At 40.7% G+C, this 20,136-nt stretch overlaps 1 protein-coding gene across 1 annotated transcript in view; it reads right to left on the reverse strand.

The window, feature by feature from the left end:
• Positions 1 to 739: 739 nt before the first annotated feature.
• D-CDES (D-cysteine desulfhydrase) overlaps positions 740 to 20,136 on the reverse strand; it is a 44,601-nt gene continuing 25,204 nt past the window's right edge. Inside the window, exons 7-10 of the mRNA XM_088984363.1 lie at positions 16,151 to 16,208; positions 15,963 to 16,076; positions 12,009 to 12,106; positions 740 to 1,310 (exon numbers count right to left, since the gene is read on the reverse strand). Coding sequence (XP_088840489.1) covers positions 1,106 to 1,310; positions 12,009 to 12,106; positions 15,963 to 16,076; positions 16,151 to 16,208 — 475 coding nt within the window. The 3' untranslated portion in view covers positions 740 to 1,105. The remainder of the gene's footprint in view (positions 1,311 to 12,008; positions 12,107 to 15,962; positions 16,077 to 16,150; positions 16,209 to 20,136) is intronic.

Consider the following 20,136-nt stretch of genomic DNA (forward strand, 5'->3'; position numbering starts at 1 on the left):
CAAATATTATTTTGTTAATTTGGTTAACTGTGTTATTGATGAATGAGACAGTCTAGTCTCTCAACCCATGATTGTCCATCACATTTAACAAAGGGGCACGGAAGATCAGCAGGTGGTCAAGGAGAAGGGAGACAAAATTGAGACAGATCTAAAAGTAGAGTAAAAACTCTATGAACACACTCTGAAAGCATGGCATCCAACTGCACATTGGGCATGTGGAATTTTACAGGCTGGAAATTTGGGATTTAGGCTTCCTAATTTGCCACATGTATATGACTCTCACTTAAACGAACACCTTCAAAAATGCCTACCATTTCTCTCACATCTCGAATGTCCAATAATCCTACAGCCATGTAACAAGCACCCATTATGATCTTATTAAACTCTTTCCCTTGTTTCTTTCTGGTGTAAATAACCCTCAAAATGTTTTCAACACCCAATCCACCTACAATGCCCTGGTTTAGAGAAGCGACTTTATAAGCCATCAACCAAATAATATTGCCGTCACTACAATCTGCAGTCACAGGAAACAAGTTATAAGACGACACTGGAACTTCAATAGGTGCAACAATTGTTGTTACTTGGAAGTCTTCAACATTTACAGCAACCAGGTTCTTCTCTGGGTAAGGATTGAAACCTTCTTAAAATGGCAAAGCATATCCTAAATAAAGATGTGAAGTTTATTAGCAAATTACAATCCATATGGGAGGCTCTATTGCGGTTCGACTGTGCATTTAAGTTACTGTTGAATAAGCTCATTTTACCAAAAGGGTAAAATTACAACACATAAATTATCCAGGATAGTATATGTATGCTAATCTTAACCCTTTATGTTCAAGAACATAGATCATAGATTCATAGTGAAAGGTATAAATTCCTAAATGCCAGGTTGGCTCGACCATCCAAATATCTGCCAAAATGCCCTCAACAGAAGACGTCAGAAAGAAAAACTACATTAAACTTGAAAAAAAGAAATAAACAGATCAGTATATACATACGGTTGGATGACCGGGACACACCTTATTGTGCAAATAGACTTTTTCACACGAGTTTATCTGGTAAAAAAGTCAAAACATGCAAAGGTTGGTTGGCTTGTTTCGCTTCTCTAGAACATTTTTCCAATACCATCCTTTCTCGGAACAGACTCATGGATATCAAGCTGACGCCAATTGCCTACCATTGATGTCATCTGTTCAACCTTGTCAAATAGCCCAAGTAGCCCACCAGTGTGTACAAAGAGAACCTTTCTTCCTTCCCACTTTGTTGGATTCTCAACCATGTCCTTTAGCAAGCCATATGCAGCTTTTCCACTGAAATTAACAACCAAAGAAAGGAATATCCAATATAATTTTTTATGCCCAGAAAATATTCATCAGATGATAGCTGCACACACAAAGAACGTACAGCATGGTATTGACCTATTTTATTGCTGTTTTCCTTTCATTATTTTATGTTCCTGACAGACTTACTTTGTCATTGAACCATGGGCTTTATTTAGCTTTTTTAGTCTTTTTTGTGCTGCCTCCCAATCATTGGTTTTCTCGTAAATTCTCTGATTAGTTATAGTGAACTGGAGTTGGTGTGTAGTGTGGTGACTAATTAGTGTAGTGGAGTGACAGACTAGTAGTAGAATTTGAGCTGAAACCTATGATAGTAAGTACCCTAGTAGTAATCAGTCGTTGGTATGTAGTGTGGTGAGTCTGGTGACTAATTAGTGGAGTGATAGAATAGTGGTAGAATTTCTTTCCTTTTCCTTGTGCAGTCATGGGAAATAGCAGTGAATTCAAGTCTAGTGTGATGGTCCCTTCTGATTATCTGAATGTGCAGATGACATCTATCAAACTCAATGGTGAGAATTATGTGCCTTGGGCTAAATCTGTTGAAGTTTTTCCGAAAGCTAGAAGAAAGTAAAGCATGTGAGGGAAGATAAACCCCCAACTGATTCTCAAAGATATGATGAGTGGGAGCAAGAAGATGCACAAATTATGACATGACTATAAAATAGTATGGAACCCAAAATCAGCATGAATTTCATGTTTTTAGATACAGCCAAGGAGGTTTGAGATCATGCAAAAAACTTTATTCTGGGCAAGACAACACTACTAGGGTTTACCAACTATACCAAGAGTATTTCAATCTGCAATAAGGGAATCAAAGTCTTGAGGAATATTATGCTAGAATGAGAAATCTGTGAAATGAGTTAAATGTGTATCATCCTCTTACATCTGATGTGAAAATTCAGCAAAAACAGAGAGAGCAGTTGGATGTGACCATATTTTTAGTAGGGTTTAAATCTGAATATGAACTGGTAAGAGCACAGATACTAGGTGGGTCTGCTCTTCCCTTTCTTGAGGAGGTGTTTTCCGATCTCCGAAGGATCTCAATTGGACCCACGAACTCCACTATATCAGATAGGTCTGCATTTGCAATAATGAGAGGGGGAGGCCATGGAGTTAAAGGAGGAGCTCGGGAAGGTCAGCCTGGTTGTCGCCATGGTGGTTGTGTTGGAGGTCAAGACTTAAGGGGAGCCCATGGCAAAGGACGCAGTAATGGCCAAAGGAGGTGACGAGTGTTCCACGTGATGAGTATGAGTGGTTCACTTAGACTACGTCTCAGCAGAACACGGCTACCCTTGCACACTCAGGTATGGCTTGTCTAGTATCTAAATCTTCCCATTAGATTATCGATTCCGAAGCTTCCAATCATATGAATGGGACTCCAGGTGTATTTTCCTCCCTTTCTCAATCCTCCACATAACACTCTATTACTCTTGCTAATGGTTCCACATCTTCCAAATGTGGAGTCGGTATGTTGACATAGATTCATTATCCCTATCCTCAGTTTTGTATATTCCCAAGTTTCCCTTTAACCTTATGTCTGTTAGTAAATTGACTAAGTCAATTAATTGTCCTATCACTTTTTACCCTTCATCTTGTGTTCTTCAAGATCTCAAGACGGGAATGAATATTGGTGGAGGACATGAAGCTGGTGGACTGTATTATCTTGATGGAGGTGTTTCGAGCCCTTCAGACATCTCTTTCTCCTTTTCAGTGGCATTGTAGACTCGGTCATCCATCCCTCAAAGCATTTAAGTTACTTGTTCCATTGTTGAGCCAGCTTTCTACTTTGGATTGTGAGTTGTGTCGGCTCAGGAAACATCGTGTTCCCTTTAGTCCTAGGGTTGATAATCGTGTGTCAAGTCCTTTTTCTCTAATCCATTCAAACATCTAGGACCCAAATAGAGTAGTGTCATATAATGGTTACAAGTACTTTGTAATTTTTGTTGATAATTATTCAAAGATGGCATGGCTTTACCTTATAAAAGAAAAGAGTGAATTGTTTTCTATCTTCCAAAAATTTTATACTAAGATTCGCAATCAATTTAGTGTACACATTAAAATTCTTCATTCTAATTGTTGGAATAATGTTAAAATAACTTAGTTGCAGTTGTTAGGGCCTGTTTGGCTAATTAAAGTGGTTTTTATTTCATGTTTTATTTCTGTTATGTCTGTTATTGTACTCAGGGGCACAAGGGTCTTTTCCCTTGTTATTTTTGTCGCCCTATATATAGTAAAATAAACACTGGCGCTGCCAGTACTGTTACATTGCAAACCTTCTCTCCTCTCCTCTCCTCTCTTCTCTTCTCTTCTCTCCTCTTCCACTTATCTCTAGCCAGCTACACTGTCAAGATGGTATCAGAGCGGGAATGCTGATTAAAAGAGAGCAGATCAATCAACCCTATTGTCAAGAAAAGATTGATCAACCCAAAGAACAGATCGAACAGACTAGCAGAAAGAAAATCTGATTCTGGACTACAGAATAGCTACGACTGGTACAGTCCTCCCTATTTTTTTCTCTTCTTTACTCTCCTTGGTCATGTGCCGAGTGAGAACCCTATGAATCTGGGGCGGTTGAATGCTGTCGAACCTGTGTAACCCTAGTTTTCTTGGATCGTGTGATCCTGTTCATGTGTTAAGACAACTGTAGGTCAATGCTGACATGTCTTCTCAATGGTTTGAGTTGACTATAAGTAAGAAGGATCTCTCCTGCTGATTAGTGGCTGTTAGACATTCTGGAATTCTGGTAGGTGGGGACTGATAAAACTATACAGGTCTAAAACTGTCGAATATTACCTCAGTTTTGTCCAGAATCTGGTACTGTTTGTGCTCAATCTGGTTGGTAAACCCGAGCGTGTGGGTGTGAACTGAGTGGAGCATTGTTTTGTGGAGTAAGGAGGGGTCCTAAGTCCGGTGTGTGGGACTGATTAACTGCTTGACCATGTCGATTGAGAATTCTGCTACTTCAGAGATCTCAGGGAGCCACAATGGAGTGAGTGGGGGAATGAATATGAGCTTTCCCATGGCTGTCATTCCCTTTGATGGTCTGAATTACCTTGAGTGGTCTAGGGGGATAAAACTCCATCACTGCTAGGGGGCAAATAGGGTACATCAATGGGAGAGTAAAGGAACCGAAGTATGGAAGTGCTAAGCATGATAGGTAGAACCAAGAGAACAGTATGGTGATGTTTTGGCTCTTGGTTTCAATGCTGCCACAAGTAAAGAAGACTTTTATGTGGGCTGAAACTGCTTGTGAGATATAGGAACAAGCGAAGTCCACTTATTCAGAACAGAGACACTATGCTAAGATATATCAACTACAAGCTGAATCTTCTACTTGCAAGCAGGGGGAGAGGAGTCTCACGATGTACTATTCTGATTTGACATCAATATGGGAAGAACTTGATCACTATCAGAATGTGAATTGGAAGTGTGATGAAGATGCAAAGGCCTATAAGTCACTTGTATCATAGTAATGCGTGTTTCCCTTCCTCCTAGGGCTGAATCCGTCATATGAGTCCATCAAGGTACAGATCTTGAGTAGTAAAGACTTGCCATCAGTCCAGGAGGTGTATGCCTTGGTGCAGTCAGAAGAAAGCAGAAGAAGTGTGATGAATGGTGTAGAAGGGGAGTCAGTTGCCCTAGCGGTCCGGGGAAATTCAGATACAAATGTCGGAGGTGGCTTTAAAAGGGGTGACACTCAGAAAAAATCAGAAGATAAAAGCAAGCTTTGGTGCACTCACTGCCAGAAGACGCAACACACTAAAGATACATGCTAGGATCTCCATGGAAAACCTAAATGGGCACAGGATTTGGGTAAGAAGTCAGCACCGGATCAGGGCAAGAAACCAGGCCAGCAAAATCAAAAAAGGTATAACTCAGCTAATATGGCATCGACAGAGACTAGTCCTTCCGTAACTCAGGAGAGACATCCCAATTTTGACCCTAAGGAAGATATTATCAACTCCTTCCGTGAACATTTGGAATTGTATGGTAGGACTCTCCGCCAGGTGGATTCTGGGCCTACTCCTACCTCATTTGCGCCTACATCAGGTAATGCCACAGCCTTCTATGTGTCATCTCATACTACTGATTCACCTTGGATTATTGACTCCGGAGCCTCAAATCACATGACTAGTAAGTCAAATTTGTTCCAGACATATAACCTTCTCTCTGGGAGAGATAAGGTAAGACTGGCTGATGGTTCTTTTTCTACCATAGCTGGCTAAGGCACCATATCTCTCCCACTTGGCCTTACTCTTCCTAATGTCCTGCATGTTCCGAAATTACCTATTAATTTGTTGTCCATTAGTAGTATTACTCACTCTTTGAACTGCTCAATCACATTTTTTCCGTCTTCATGTGTGTTTCAGGATTTGACCTTGGGGAAGACGATTGGTAGAGGAAGCATGGTGGATGGCCTCTACGTGTTGGAGAATAATGCTGGTCTAGTGGCGACTGAGTCCACAAGTTCGTCAAGTGAGAGTCAGGCCTATTTATGGCATAGTCGTTTAGGTCATCTTTCTTTTGAGTCGTTAAAAGTTATGTTCCCAAAGTTGTTTGAGTCTTGTTAGAGAGTCAGTTACAGTGTCAAACTTGTCAATTGAGTAAGCATTGTAGAATTTCTTTACCTTTAAGAAATAAAAGATCTGAATTTCCATTTCATATTGTTTATTCTGATGTTTGGGGCCCTGTTACTCTACCTACTGCGGCTGGCTATAAGTATTTTCTTACTTTGATTGATGATTATTCTCGATACAGTTGGGTTTACCCTATGCGACCTGGAGATGAAGTGCCACAAATTGTGAAAGATTTTCAACGCATGGCGTTCACTCAGTTCCAAACGGAAATTCATATTTTCTAGTCGGACAATGCAAAGGAATATTTCCATAGTGATCTCACGAAGTTCTTTGCTTCGAGTGGGTCACTTCAGCGAATCTCTTGTGCCAGGACACCCCAACAAAATGGTGTGGCTGAACAAAAAAATCGTCACCTTCTCGAAGTTGCTCGTGGCTTGCTAATTCATATGAATGTGCCAAAACCTATCATCAATCGCATGCCCTCTCGGCTACTAGAGTATAAGGCCTCACATCAGCTCCTATTCCCTACAGCCCCGTTGTCCACCATTCCGATGCATGTTTTTGGGTGTCGTTTTGTCCACAACCTGTCACCTACTCGTGGTAAACTTGACCCTCGGGCTATTCCTTGTGTTTTTCTTGGTTACCCTTCATCTCAAAAGGGGTATCGTTGCTATGATCCCATTGCCCGCAAATACTATGTTTCCATTGATGTCTCATTCTTTGAGAGTCAACCATTCTTCTCGGTTTCTCCTCAGGGGGAGAGTAGGGTTGAGGAGAAACAGGCGACGACTCAAATTCAACTACCTCCTTTACCCGATCCTCCTCCATTTCGGGTTTTTCATCGTCGCCATAAGAGCCAGCAGAGTTCAAGAGCCGTGGAGCCGGACACTATGCAACAAACATCATCGGATTCACCCGAGGCAGATCCGTCTCATCAGCCAGGTACACTTGCTCCCATTGCTCCTTTAAATGTTGATTCACATGTCCCCAATGATCTTAATATTCCTATTGCTAAGAGAAAGGGTGTTAGATCTTGTACCACTAATCATCCTATCTCTAACTTTGTGTCCTATGAGCATGTTTCACCTTCGTACCGTGCCTTTCTCTCCTCTGTGGATAGTGTTCCCATCCCTAAGACCGTGGCAGAAGCTTTGTCAAAACCTGAATGGACAGATGCAATGCAGGAAGAAATTGATGCCTTACACAAAAATGGTACGTGGGAGTTGGTAGATCTTCCTGAGGGGAAGGAACCAGTGGGGTGCAAGTGGGTGTTCACAGTGAAACACAAAGCTGATGGAACTGTTGAAAGGTACAAGGCTAGACTGGTAGCAAGAGGCTTCACACGGGTATATGGAGTGGACTATGCAGAGACTTTTGCTCCAGTAGCGAAGATGAATTCCATCCGGATTCTCCTTTCCTTGGCAACAAATCTTGACTGGGATCTTCACCAATTGGACATCAAGAATGCCTTCTTGAATGGTGACTTGGAAGAGGAGGTATACATGACCCAACCCCAAGGGTTCTGTGCCAAAGGCAATGAACAAAAGGTGTGCAGGTTGAAAAAGTCCCTATATGGGTTGAAACAATCACCTCGGGCTTGGTTTAGTAAGTTCCATTTAGGAGTCCAACAGATGGGATTCAAACAATGCCAGTCAGATCATACCCTGTTTGTAAAAAGGGGTGAAGGTAAAATTGCAGCTCTTATTGTGTATGTGGATGACATAGTGATCACAGGAGATTGGGAGGCTGAAATCCAAAGACTAAAAAAATTCTTAGCCACTAAATTTGAGGTGAAGGATCTAGGCCTCTTACGATACTTTCTTGGAATTGAAGTTGCCCGCTCTCACAAGGGCATCTTTATTTCGCAACAGAAGTATGTACTGATCTACTAGAAGATACAGGCAAGTTGGGGGTAAAACCATCTGATTCACCTATTGAACCTAATCACCATCTGGGAGACAGTCAGGGAGAGTTTTTGAAAGATGTAAAGATGTTCCAGAGACTCGTGGGGAGACTTCTGTATTTGTCTATGACCAGGCCTGATATTGCCTATGCAGTGGGTGTCCTTAGTCAATTCATGCACAGCCCGATGACAACTCACTTTGACGCTGCAGAGAGGATCTTGAGATGTCTCAAGAAGTTTCCTGGAGCTGGTTTGTTGTTCCAGAAACACAGTCACTTAAAAGTGGAAGTATATACTGATGCAGATTGGGCAGGAGTAGTCAATGACCGAAAGTCTACCAATGGTTATTGTGCCTTTGTAGGAGGAAACCTTTTCACATGGAGAAGCAAAAAACAAAGTGTGGTGGCTAGATCCAGTGCTGAAGCAGAGTATAGAGCGATGGCTCATGGGGTTGCGGAAATCATGTGGATAAGAAATCTGTTAGGTGAACTGGGTTTCGCAGTAAGCAATCCTACATCACTCTACTGTGATAATAAAGTTGCCATCAATATTGCTGCTAATCCAGTTCTGCATGATAGGACGAAACACATTGAAGTGGACAAGCATTTTATCAGAGAGAAACTTGAAAGTGGAGAAGTGTGCACACCATATGTCAGCTCGAAAGAGCAACTTGCAGATATCTTCACCAAAGATCTTCATCATGTGTGGCACAAAGATTTGTGTGACAAGTTGGGCATGATTGACATCTATGCTCCAACTTGAGGGGGAGTGTTGGAATAATGTTAAAATAACTCAGTTGCAGTTGTTAGGGCCTGTTTGGCTAATTAAAGTGGTTTTTATTTCACGTTTTATTTCTGTTATGTCTGTTATTGTACTCAGGGGCACAAGGGTCTTTTCCCTTGTTATTTCTATTGCCCTATATATAGTAAAATAAACACTGGCACCACCAGTACTGTTACATTGCAAACCTTCTCTCTTCTCTCCTCTCCTCTCTTCTCTTTTCTTCTCTCCTCTTCCACTTATCTCTGGCCGGCTACACTGTCAAGACTAATAATGACCGCAAGTATTTTTACACGCTATTTCAAGAATATTTGGAACATGACATTATCCATCAAACCTCGTGTTCCTACACCACTCAGCAAAATGGGGTGGTTGAGAGAAAGAATTGTCATCTTTTGGAAACTGCTCAGTCCCTCTTACATTATATGAATGTTTCCAAACACTTTTGGAGCGATGTTGTACTTACATCTTGCTTCCTTATTAACCGTATGCCCATGTCCATCCTTGAAGGTCATTCTCCATTCTCGGTTTTGTTTCTTACTTTGTCTCCTTTTCCTCTTACTCCTAGGGTTTTTGGGTGTATGTGTTTTGTCCATAATCCCGGGCCTAGAATGGACAAGTTAGATGCTCGATCCACTAAGTGTACCTTCCTTGGCTATTCCAGGACTCAAAAAGGTTATAAGTGTTATAACCCCAAGTCCCAACATTTTTTTTGTGTGTCCCGATGTTACGTTCTTTGAATCTATTCCTTTTTTCTCTAGGTCAGATGTTCCTTCTTTTCTAGTTCCTGTTGAGGACCCCCATTCCTCTTGTTCCAGTTGTGACCAAGTCTCTGCCTCCAGTGCAACTTCCTATTGAATGACCACCCATCCGAGAAGTGTATACACATCATCAAGTATTGGCTCCTCCCCTAGCTTCATCACTGTCGACAGATCCAACAGTTGTACCCATCCCAGCCCCGCCCCCTGTTTCTAACCCCGATCTTCCTATTGCTTTGTGGAAAGGTAAATGCAGTTGCACTCTTCACCCATTTCTAATTATGTTTCTATATCTCACCTTTCAGCTTCCCATCGCCAGTTTGTTTCTATGTTATCATTTGTCTTTATTCCCAAGGATGTCCAAGAAGCTCTTACTTCTCCAGGATGGCACCAAGCAATGGAGGAAAAACTCCACTCTTCCCCCTGGTAAGCATGTTGTAGGTTATAAGTGGGTGTACACTGTTAAGTATTTACCTGATGGGAGTGTTGAGCGGTTGAAAGCTCAGTTGGTTGCCAAAAGTTATTCACAATTGTATGGTATCAATTACATAGACACCGTCTCCCCTATTGCCAAGATTGGTTCCATTCGTGTTCTGATCTCCCTTGCTGCTATGTATGATTGGCCCTTGTTTCAGCTTGACATCAAGAATGCTTTTTTACACGGTGATCTCGTTGAGGAAGTGTACATGGAGCATCCATTAGAGTTTGTTGCTCAGGGGGAGGGTGGTAAGGTATGTAGACTTAAGAATGCTATTTATGGGCTTAAACAATCTCCCCGTGCATGGTTTGGAAGATTCAATAAAGTGAAGAAATTTGGCATGAAACTGTGTCAGGTTGACCATTCCATATTCAGCTATGAGTCCAGTGCTGGGAAGATTTTATTGGTGGTATATGTAGATGATATTGTTATCACTGGCAGTAATAGACCAAGGATTGATAGGTTGAAGACTTATTTGCATGATCACTTCCAGACAAAGGATCTTGACAAATTAAAATACTTCTTAGGGATAGAAATAGCGAGGTCCAAGCATGGTATTAATTTATGCCAGAGGAAATATGTTCTTGATCTATTAGAGGAGATAGGATTGGTAAGTGCCAAACCAGCCGAAACACCATGGAACCGAATGTCAAGTTGAATAGTGATGCAGGTGAGGAGTTTGAATATCCTGAAAGATATAGAAAGTTGGTAGGTAAGTTGAATTACCTAACCATCACTCGGTTTGATATTTCAGTTGCATTTAGTGTAGTGAGTCGGTTTACGTAGAATCCTCGAATTCCACATTGGGAGACGATTCTAAGAATTGTACAGTAGTACTTAAAGGGAGCTCCAGGTTGTAGTCTGTTATATAAGAGTGGAGGAAGTCTTGAGATAGAGGGATACATGGATGCTGACTAGGCCAGTGCCATATCTGACAGAAGGTTCATTACATAATATTTGCACTTTTCTTGGTGGCAATCTAGTCACATGGAAGAGTAAGAAGCAGGCAGTGGCAGCAAAAAGCAGTGCAAAGGCTGAATATAGAGCCATGGCACACACAACATATGAACTAGTGTGGTTGAAGCATCTCCCAAAGGAAATGGGGTACTCGATTAATACTCCTATGAAGCTATATTGTGATAATCAAGTTGCAATTCGTATCTCTAATCCAGTGTTTCATGAAAGAACAAAGCATATAGAAGTTGATTGCCACTTTGTACGAGAGAAGGTGCTTAATGGAGTGAAAAGTACAACATATGTGAACACAGGAAATCAAGGGCAGATTTGTTTACCAAAGGGTTGAGTCAAGAAAGAGTGACATATTCTCACCAGCTTGAGGGGAAGTGTTAGAATCGGGTGTAGAGGGGTAGTATAGGCAATTTACACTAAGCTATATTTGGATGTAATTACAAGTAGGTTTTAAGTTATCTAATATGGCTCTCACTTAAGTGAGGGCACAAGAGTAATTCTGATATGTTTTTTAGAAAGGTATAAATAAAACCTGGCCGACTAGAGAGTGATGTTTTCACTAGTTCGACTGGACCTGTTTTCTCTTCTCTCTACTGTTTCTACAGGTTTCTCTTATTATTTTGAAATAAAAGAACACTATATACCTGAATTCTATCAAGTCTCATCCACCCTAATTTCATCACAGCTCAAGTCACGCAAAACATTACTCAATGTTTACAATCTTCCAATAAATGTTATACTTCTATCCTCAATGATCATCAGTGTTGTTGATTTTTCTTCCACACCTTTTTTTCAGTTTTGGTAGCTCTTCACCTGTTGATTTAACTGATTTGTGGATATTCATATTACAGCCAATCTACTTATTGTTTGATTATATTTTATAGGGACTCATTTGTTCATCAAGGGGAAGATGAAACAGAGTTCTTTTCAACATATGATAAGAGTAGAACACAATGAGATATGTTCGCAGATCTCACAATAGGGTACTATCACAGATTGTGCCAAGCTTTCAATCATTACCAAATGATAATAGATTGAATTTACAGGAAGTGGAACCCAACGGTTTAAATTGCATATGAGCTGTAAGTTTGATAGAGTGCTCTACCCTTTTCAACAACCCAAAGACAACCCAGTAGCACCAAAATTAATGACAGAACAAAATATACAAGAAATCAGCTAAGCCAGATTAGGGTAGTGTCTGACCTGTAGACTGGGTCAAGAACAACCCCTGTTGCAGAGGCAACTTCTTTAACAAATTTAAGCTCTTCAGTGGTGTTCATGGCATAGCCCAAACCCTTGGCCTGCAAAAGATAAAGGGAAATTCATGTTTTGAGTATGAAAAAAGTAACACTAAGATGCAAAGCCTAACTGCTGGATGAGTATTGCAATCATCCTTCCAGAAAATGCATTAGGCACTGAAACCCATTGAGTTTTTTCTCCAATAAGCTGACCTACCTATAGTAAAAGATAATGGCACTAAAGCTGGATTGAAAACTTTTCACCTTTTATGAGAAATATAATTAGGAGCATAAAAAGAATACATGCCAAAGCTAAGTGAAAAATATTTGAACTTGCACAATCAAAAAAATAAAAAGGAAAATTAATAATACGGTATAACTATAAAAGGCACAAGCATGGATCTTAGCATGCAAGAGATAGTGAGAAACATAATCATCTGTCTTTAGAAGACCTTTAATGGGAAGGGTGAGATTGGAGGGGCTAGAGTGGCCAAGATTATCGGAAGAACACAAGGCATGGTTGGAGAAGGAATTTGATTTGGAAGAAATAAAGGAGGCAGTTTTCTCAATGGGTAGAGACAAAGCACCTGAGCCAGATGGTTTCACCATGGCATTCTATCAAGATTGTAGGGACATTCTGAAAGATGATTTATTGAGGGTCTTCAATGAATTTTTTAGAAGAGGGATAATAAATCCTGGATTGAACTCTACCTTTATTGCTTTGGTCCCATTAGCCTGGTTAATAGTTTGTACAAAATCATCGCTAAGGTGTTGTCTTGAAGGATAAGATTTGTGCTTCCTTCTATCATCTCTCCAAATCAAGGAGCTTTTGTCAAAGACAGACAAATTATCAATCAGATTCTAATAGCGAATGAGAGTGTTGAGGATTACAAAAGGAATAGAAAGAAGGGTATAGACTGTAAACTTGATTTGGAGAAGGCCTATGGAGAAAATGGATTAGGGGATGTTTGAAGACTTGTCACTATTCAATCCTAGTGAATCGAATTGTAGTTGATCACTTTTTAGCGCTGAGAGGGATTAGGCAGGGTGACCCTCTTTCCCCCTTTCTTTTTACCTTAGTAGCTGATGTCCTAGGGAGACTAATCAAAAAAGCAGATTCTAGGGGGTTGGTAAGTGGATGGAGAGTGGGAAGGGACAGTGTGAATATCACACACTTGAAGTTTGCTGATTACGCAATTTGATTCTGTGGAGGTGATCTTAGATGTGTGAGAAATATGAAATTAGCAGTTTAACTTTTGAGCAAATGTCAAACCTAGAAATCAATTTTGAAAAGAGTTGTGTGGTTGGAGTGAATATGGATGAAAGGAAAATGTCAGACTATGCAACTATCTTGGGTTGTGAAATATCAAATTGGCCCATGAGTTACTTGGGCCTCCAATTGGGAAACAATCCGAGAAATGTAAACTTCTAGAACCCAGTGGTGGATAGAGTAACAAAGAGATTAGCTTCGTGGAAGAGGAATTACCTATCCTTGGGTGGGAGGATAACCTTGGCAATTTACATGTTTACTTCTTATCGATGTTCAAAATTCCAATTGGGGTTTCCAAAAGCCTAGAAAAAACAATTAGGGACTTTTTGTCGGGGCCCGGGGAGGAAAGAAAAGATCACATGATTAACTGGGAAATTGTAACCAAAAGTAGAAATCTAGAGGTCTAGGAATCGGTAATATTCAAAAAAGAAATGTGGCTTTTGTTAGGGAAGTGATTGTGGAGATTACCAAAGGTTGTGAGCCAAGGTGATTGTTAGTATACATGGGTTGATGGTTGAAAGTTGGGATGCAGGACTGGGAGTATTGACTCGAGCTACTAGTGCCTCTTTGTGGAAATCTATACATGCCATCATTCCCTCCTCTTATCCGGTATAATCCAATGTTTTAGAAGGCGTGGGAGGCATACGCCTAGAGGCACTCCCAAAACGCCCTGAGGCGTATGCCAGAGGCGCTGACACCTCTGAGGCATATGCCCCTTGCACCTCTTGCGCTTTTTTCATGAGGCATACGCCTCTTGTGCCTCATAAACATCTGATATGAAAATATAGGAAAAAAAAAAGAAAAAAGGAAAAAAGGAAAGGAAAGGAAAGGGAAAGAAAATGAAAGGAAAGAGAAGAAAACAAAAAGAGAAAAGGAAAGAAAAGAAAAGGAAAGGGAAGGGAAGGGAAGAAAAGACAAGGGGAAAGAAAATGGTTTGCCCCCTGCCCCTTCGCTTCGACAAGACCCCCCCTTTGAACTACTGTTACGCATCTTTATTCTTCTTAATATAAAAGATTTTTATTAAAAATAAAGAAAAAATGAGATCCCTCCTTCCTCTTCATCCTCCTCCTAACCCCCCTCCTCTTAAGAAGGCTTACACCTCCTTGTGTTCAGGAGGCTTACACCTCTTGCGTTCTGAATTATGTGTCATGCCTCTAGGTAGTGGAACGCCTCGCGTCACGACTCTGCGTCTATAATCTTTGCTCTGAGAACTTGGTAAAATTTTGGGAACATTTTTGGGTGCGGATTTACGATTGAAAGATCGTTTCCCCTCTCTCTTTGCCTTCTTTGATTACAAAAGTGAACCACTTTCCACCTTCCTCTCATCCCTCGTTGAGGATCTTGAACTTATGTGGGCCTTGGGTTTTAGAAGGGGAACCAGGGGCTCAGATCTAAACAGTCTTTTGTCTCTTCTTCATTTATTACAAGGCATTTGCTTGGACCTTTCAAATTTTGATTCAGGTATTTGGACTCCCTCCCCTTCTAGGCTTTTTTCTTGTGCCTCCTTCAAAGTTTTAACTCGAGATTCTAATAATGTCGAACAAACATTTCCAGTTAAGGAAGTCTAGGGTAAATCAATTCCTCCTTGGATTGGGGCTTTCTATAGGGAAGCTTTTTTGGGAAGGATTAACATTGGTGATCTCCTTCAAAGAAAGAAGCCTTTTTGGTGCTTATCTCCTAATTGGTGTGTTCTTTGTAAAGCTGATGGTGAGTCCTGCTGTCACTTATTATTTTCTTGTTCCTTTGTGTCTTCTATTTGGGAATGGTTTTTTTCTTTGTAGGTTGCAGATGTGCTCCCCCACCAGATGTTCAAGGTCTCTTTGGCTCTGCTGTTGGCAGTTGGACAAAGAAGAGGGAAAAGGTGTTATGGAGAAGTGCGAGGGCAGCAATCTATTGAACAGTTTGGGAAGAAAGAATAACAGAATTTTTAACAAGGAAAGGACTAAAGGGGCACTAATTGAACTAATCACCACAAGGGTGCAGCAATGGGTAAAATCATTGAAGCTATTTGAACACAACAGCTTTGCTGAATAATTGGAAGGAAGTGGCTTGGTCAGCTCCCAACAAGAATGTTCTTCATCCATTATGGACTGTTCCAACTCCTAGGTTCATAAAGCTAAACTTTGATGGCAGCAGCGAAGGAAACCCCAGCCCTTCAGGCATTCTAGGGGTCTTTAGGAATGAGGTGGGTAAAATTATTGCTATGTTCTCAGATCCAATTGGGGAAGGAGACTCTCTCCAAGCTGAAGTTCTAGTTGTTCTAGAAGATGTCAAAAAGGCGAAGGAGCTCAACATAAGGAGGTTAATTATTGAGGGAGACTCAAAACTAGTAATAGATTGGTTGCAAAAAGAGGAAAGCAGAATTTTTAGTTACCTAAATGAGAAGAGAATCTTTAAATGGTGGACCCGAGGCATGACAGTGAGGTTTCAATGGGTAAAGAGGTGTGCTAATTCGTTTGCAGATGCACTAGCCAAACAAGGGGTGGGAAGAAATCAATTGTTCTGGGCTTACATGTAATTTTTATTTTTAATTTTGGGGGAGTTAAAAGATTTTATCTCCCCTGCTGTGTACCTATCTTTTCTCATTAATGAATTGATTCTGTTACTGATCAAAAAAAAGAAACAGTGTAGCCATAGTTAATTGCTTACATCCTGAATGCTGACTATATTGCGTGAGCTAACACCTGCTTGGAGTCCATCAAGTAGGCCTTGAACGTAATCATAGAAGTAATCAGGACTATCACAAACAGAGAATGCATGAACCTGCATGTTCAAGAACTTAGAAGAAAAACCTCAAATTAAATGAGCTAATGAACACAAATAAGAAGAAAACATACTTTTGCCTTCAAATCACTCAGCCATGATCCCAAGGATAGGCCAGCAATGGTCCCTCCACTACAAATTTGTGAAGAAAAAAATAAGCACTGAAGAGTCGAGGACAGTATTATATTCTGCACTCACCATAATCTTTATAAAATTACAAACCAATTGTGATTCTACTTATTTCGGTTTCAAGGACTGCCAAGAAAAGATGCTGCAAATGACTTGGCTAGGTAAATTTAAAATTATTATAGATTTCATACCAAGTCATCAAGAAGTAGCAAGATTCTATGAATTAAATAGGGAAGAGACATATACAAACTAGAGCCATCTCAACAAATGAATGAAATTCAACAACATTTCACATCTAAAGGCCTCAGAGATAAAAATGCTAGTCCCGCTGCACACCATCATCTATGTGAAGTGTATTACCATAGTCCCTGTTGCATGCTAACATTCTTTATTTCTTCAATATCCTAACAGGTTGGTGAATCTCCCTTTTCTCTTAATCAGCTGATTCTTTCCTCTTGGGACTCTAGACTTGGTGTCACCCTAGGGACTTCTTGCTTCTCAATCACTTGGGTGAGATTTTAGATTGATTCTAGAGAGGGGTCTTTTGATAAGTTCAACAGTCCTGAAGCTTACCTTTTTTGGACCACTAACACTAAGTATCAGTTTGTTGGAGTTTGGTTTGATATATTTCGGAGGATTTTGATTTCAATGGAACACCTCTTTGACTTCTTGGACTTGGTTTCTCTGCTAATTTTCTCCATATCATTATTTCGGATTTGTTGTCAAGGTTTTCTTTTGAGAAATCCTTCTTGTTTGGGTGTTGTGGTATTCACTTTAGTAATTGGACTGTTTCTTGATCAAGTTGAGTGGTTTATCACCTCAAGAAATCATGGTCATTGCTGTCACTCTGTTCTCTCAACTGTATCTCTTATTCAGAATGCCTGAAAAGGTTGATATTATTCCAATGAAATTTGATGGAGCCAACTACAGCATGTGGAAATTTCATTTTGATTTTGTAGAGAACACTGATGTGGGCCCCATTGCAGTGGTCCCCACTGTGTTCGTAGGACAGCAGTGTAGTTATTTGTTTCAGTTATAGTAGTGTCAGTTTGAGTCAGTTTGTTAATTCAGTTGTTATTTATTTCAGCTTTTATTTACTTTATTTATTATGTAAGTACCAAGGGCAGATGTGTCCTTTCCATTATGTACTAAACATAACCTATAAATATTAAGAGAGTGGCGGCGGCAGATTATTAAGAATCTGTCCCTCCTTTCAACAACTTGTGTTCTCTTGTTTCTCTTCTATTCTCTCTCCTTTTTCCCTCTTTTCTTCTGTTTTGCAAACCTAAAACCTATTAGGATTCAAGACTGATTACAGTCTTGATCTTCTACTTGGTATCAGAGCCTATCTAGGGCTTCTCATGTGTGTCTAGTCCAGCTTTGAAGAAGTTTTCCGCTGGCTGAATCTTGGAGATTACCAGGAGAGGTTCGCAGCAGTTGAAGACTTGCCGCGGCTTGCAGAGAGTTGGTAATCAGGAAGAGGCAGCGAAGGTTAGGGTTTAGGTAACCCTAAAAGACAGTAAACCGAAGTACATAAGTAAGTTTTTTTTTACTGAGTTTCAGGGACTGCAATCAGTCGAGATAGGTTGGACCTATCTAGAAGGAGGGGCCGAACTGTGTTCAAGTTTGTTCTAGGGTTTGGCTTGCCGAACTGTGTTTAAGTTTGTTTCTAGGGTTTGATTGTTGGGCCGAACCCCCCTCTTCAAAGGTGATTAGTTTTTAGGGTTTCATATTGCCCTACGACAAGTCCCACTTGTGCGGACTGCTTGGAGAGTGCAACTGAGCACTTACTTCAGACCTACAGTTGAAACCCTAATTTTGCTCTCGCAGCAGTGGGCCCCACAGTAGTGATTTCAGAAAATAGCATCTCAGATTGATAGGCTGCCTGGTAATGTGCATGCCGATTGATTTCAGATCAGATTTGAGTTGATTTCTTGCATATACTGTGATAGGCGATTGATTTCAAATCAGATTTGGGTTGGTTTCAGATCAGATCAGATCATATCATATTTGTGTTGGTTTCGGATCAGATTTCAGATGCATGTTTGACTCTGTTTTCTGGTATAGTTGCTCTAACAGTTTGTAGCCACTGAACTTTGATCAAAGATGGAGTTTAAGGGTCAGGGAGAAAGTAGTTTTGGAAACTACAGTTATGGTAGTGTATCTGAAACTGGGTTTCAGATTACAACTATGAGATTTGATGGGTCAAATTATTTGGAGTGGGCGCAATCAGCCATGAGCTATTGGAGGAAGGGGAAAACTGGGTTACCTCTTGGGAGATGTGAAAGAACCTTTCAAGGATGACCCAACATACACCAAGTAGGTTCAAGAGAACTATTTGGTTATGGCATCGCTGTGTAATTCTATGCAGCCACATATCAGCCGAAATTATTTGTGGGCAAAGACAGGCAAAGAAATATGGGATGTTGTGAAAGAAACCTATTCCCAACCCCTTAATGTTGCCAGAGCCTATGAACTGGTGTGAGGTGAACAGCCTTAAACAAAGAGAAAACTAGTTTCTATCTACTTCTCTACCTTGAAATCCTTGTGGCATGAGATTGACCATCTAGAGACCCTTGAGTGGGAAAGTCCCAAAGATGCACAGACTCACAGAAAGCAAGTCGAGACGAATAGGGTATTTGAGTTTCTAGCTGGTTTGAATTCAAAATATGACATTGTGTGACAACAGATATTGACAAGAGATAGTGTGACCCTCTCTCAAGCATACTCCCTGGAGCATAGTGAAGAGACCAGGAGGAAAGTCATGATGCAGCCTCAGCCCTCTTTCCCAGCCTTGACAGCTATTAAACCCAAGCCAAGGGGTGACTCAGAAAGGGACCGGAAGAAGGAAGATAAACGGGATCTGGAATGTGAACATTGCAAGAAACCCAAGCACACAAAAGATACTTGTTGGAAGCTACATCCTCACTTGGTCCCAGCAAAACTAAGAAATAAGAAGGGTAATGCTCATATGGCAGTGAACACTGATTCAACATCCTGATCAGGCACATCCCTAGAGACTTTAGCTGCTATTCGGGCTGCCCTCATACAGTTGGAAAAGGAAGTTGGGAGTTCAGCTCAACCATCTCAGTCACCATCAGCTCCTGCCACATCTGCATTTGCATATTCAGGTAGTCGAGCCTCAGCTTACCATGCTTCAGCTCCAGGTAATATTGATCACTGCTGGGTAATAGATTCAGGTGCATCTGACCATATGACTAGCTTGCCATCTTTGTTCACTTCTTGTCACTTGTCCTCTGGCCGAGATAGAGTATCCATTGCTGATGGCTCTCTTGTTCCCATTTCGGGCAAGGGGGACATCAAACTATCGGATACTATCTCTTTATCTTCTGTCTTGCATGTTCCTAAGCTTGATACTAACGTGCTTTCAGTTAGTAGTATTACCAAACACATGAACTGTTCAGTAACCTTTTTCCCTGACCGATGTGTTTTCAGGATTTGGAGACGATGAAGGTGATTGGGACTGGCCGTGAGACAAACGAGATCTATATGCTTGGAGAGAGTTCTCGTCGGGAGGAGTCAGTGGATAAGAAGTCTTTTGTTTCCCAGTCTGTGAGTTCGATTATGCTTTGGCATAACCGATTAGGTCATTTGTCTGTTTCCTGCTTTATTTGAGTTTGTTTCCTGCTTTATTTGAGTCTGTTGAGTTATCAAAGTTGAGGTGTGAGAGTTGTGAGTTTACCAAACATTGTAGAACCTCTTATTCTTTAAGTAATAAAAGGAGTAATTCCTCTTTTGATATTGTGCATACTGATGTTTGGGGGCCATATTATATCTCTTCTATGGGTGGGTACAGATATTTTCTACTGTTTGTTGATGACCATACCTAGTTTTCTTGGGTCTATCTTATGCGTTCTCGGGATGAGGTTCCTGCTCTGACCCAAAACTTCCATCAGATGGTTCTCACTCA

Source organism: Nelumbo lutea, chromosome 4 (genome assembly GCF_056320005.1).
Source record: "Nelumbo lutea isolate HS-2025 chromosome 4, American lotus-T2T, whole genome shotgun sequence".
Taxonomy (NCBI): Eukaryota; Viridiplantae; Streptophyta; class Magnoliopsida; order Proteales; family Nelumbonaceae; genus Nelumbo; species Nelumbo lutea.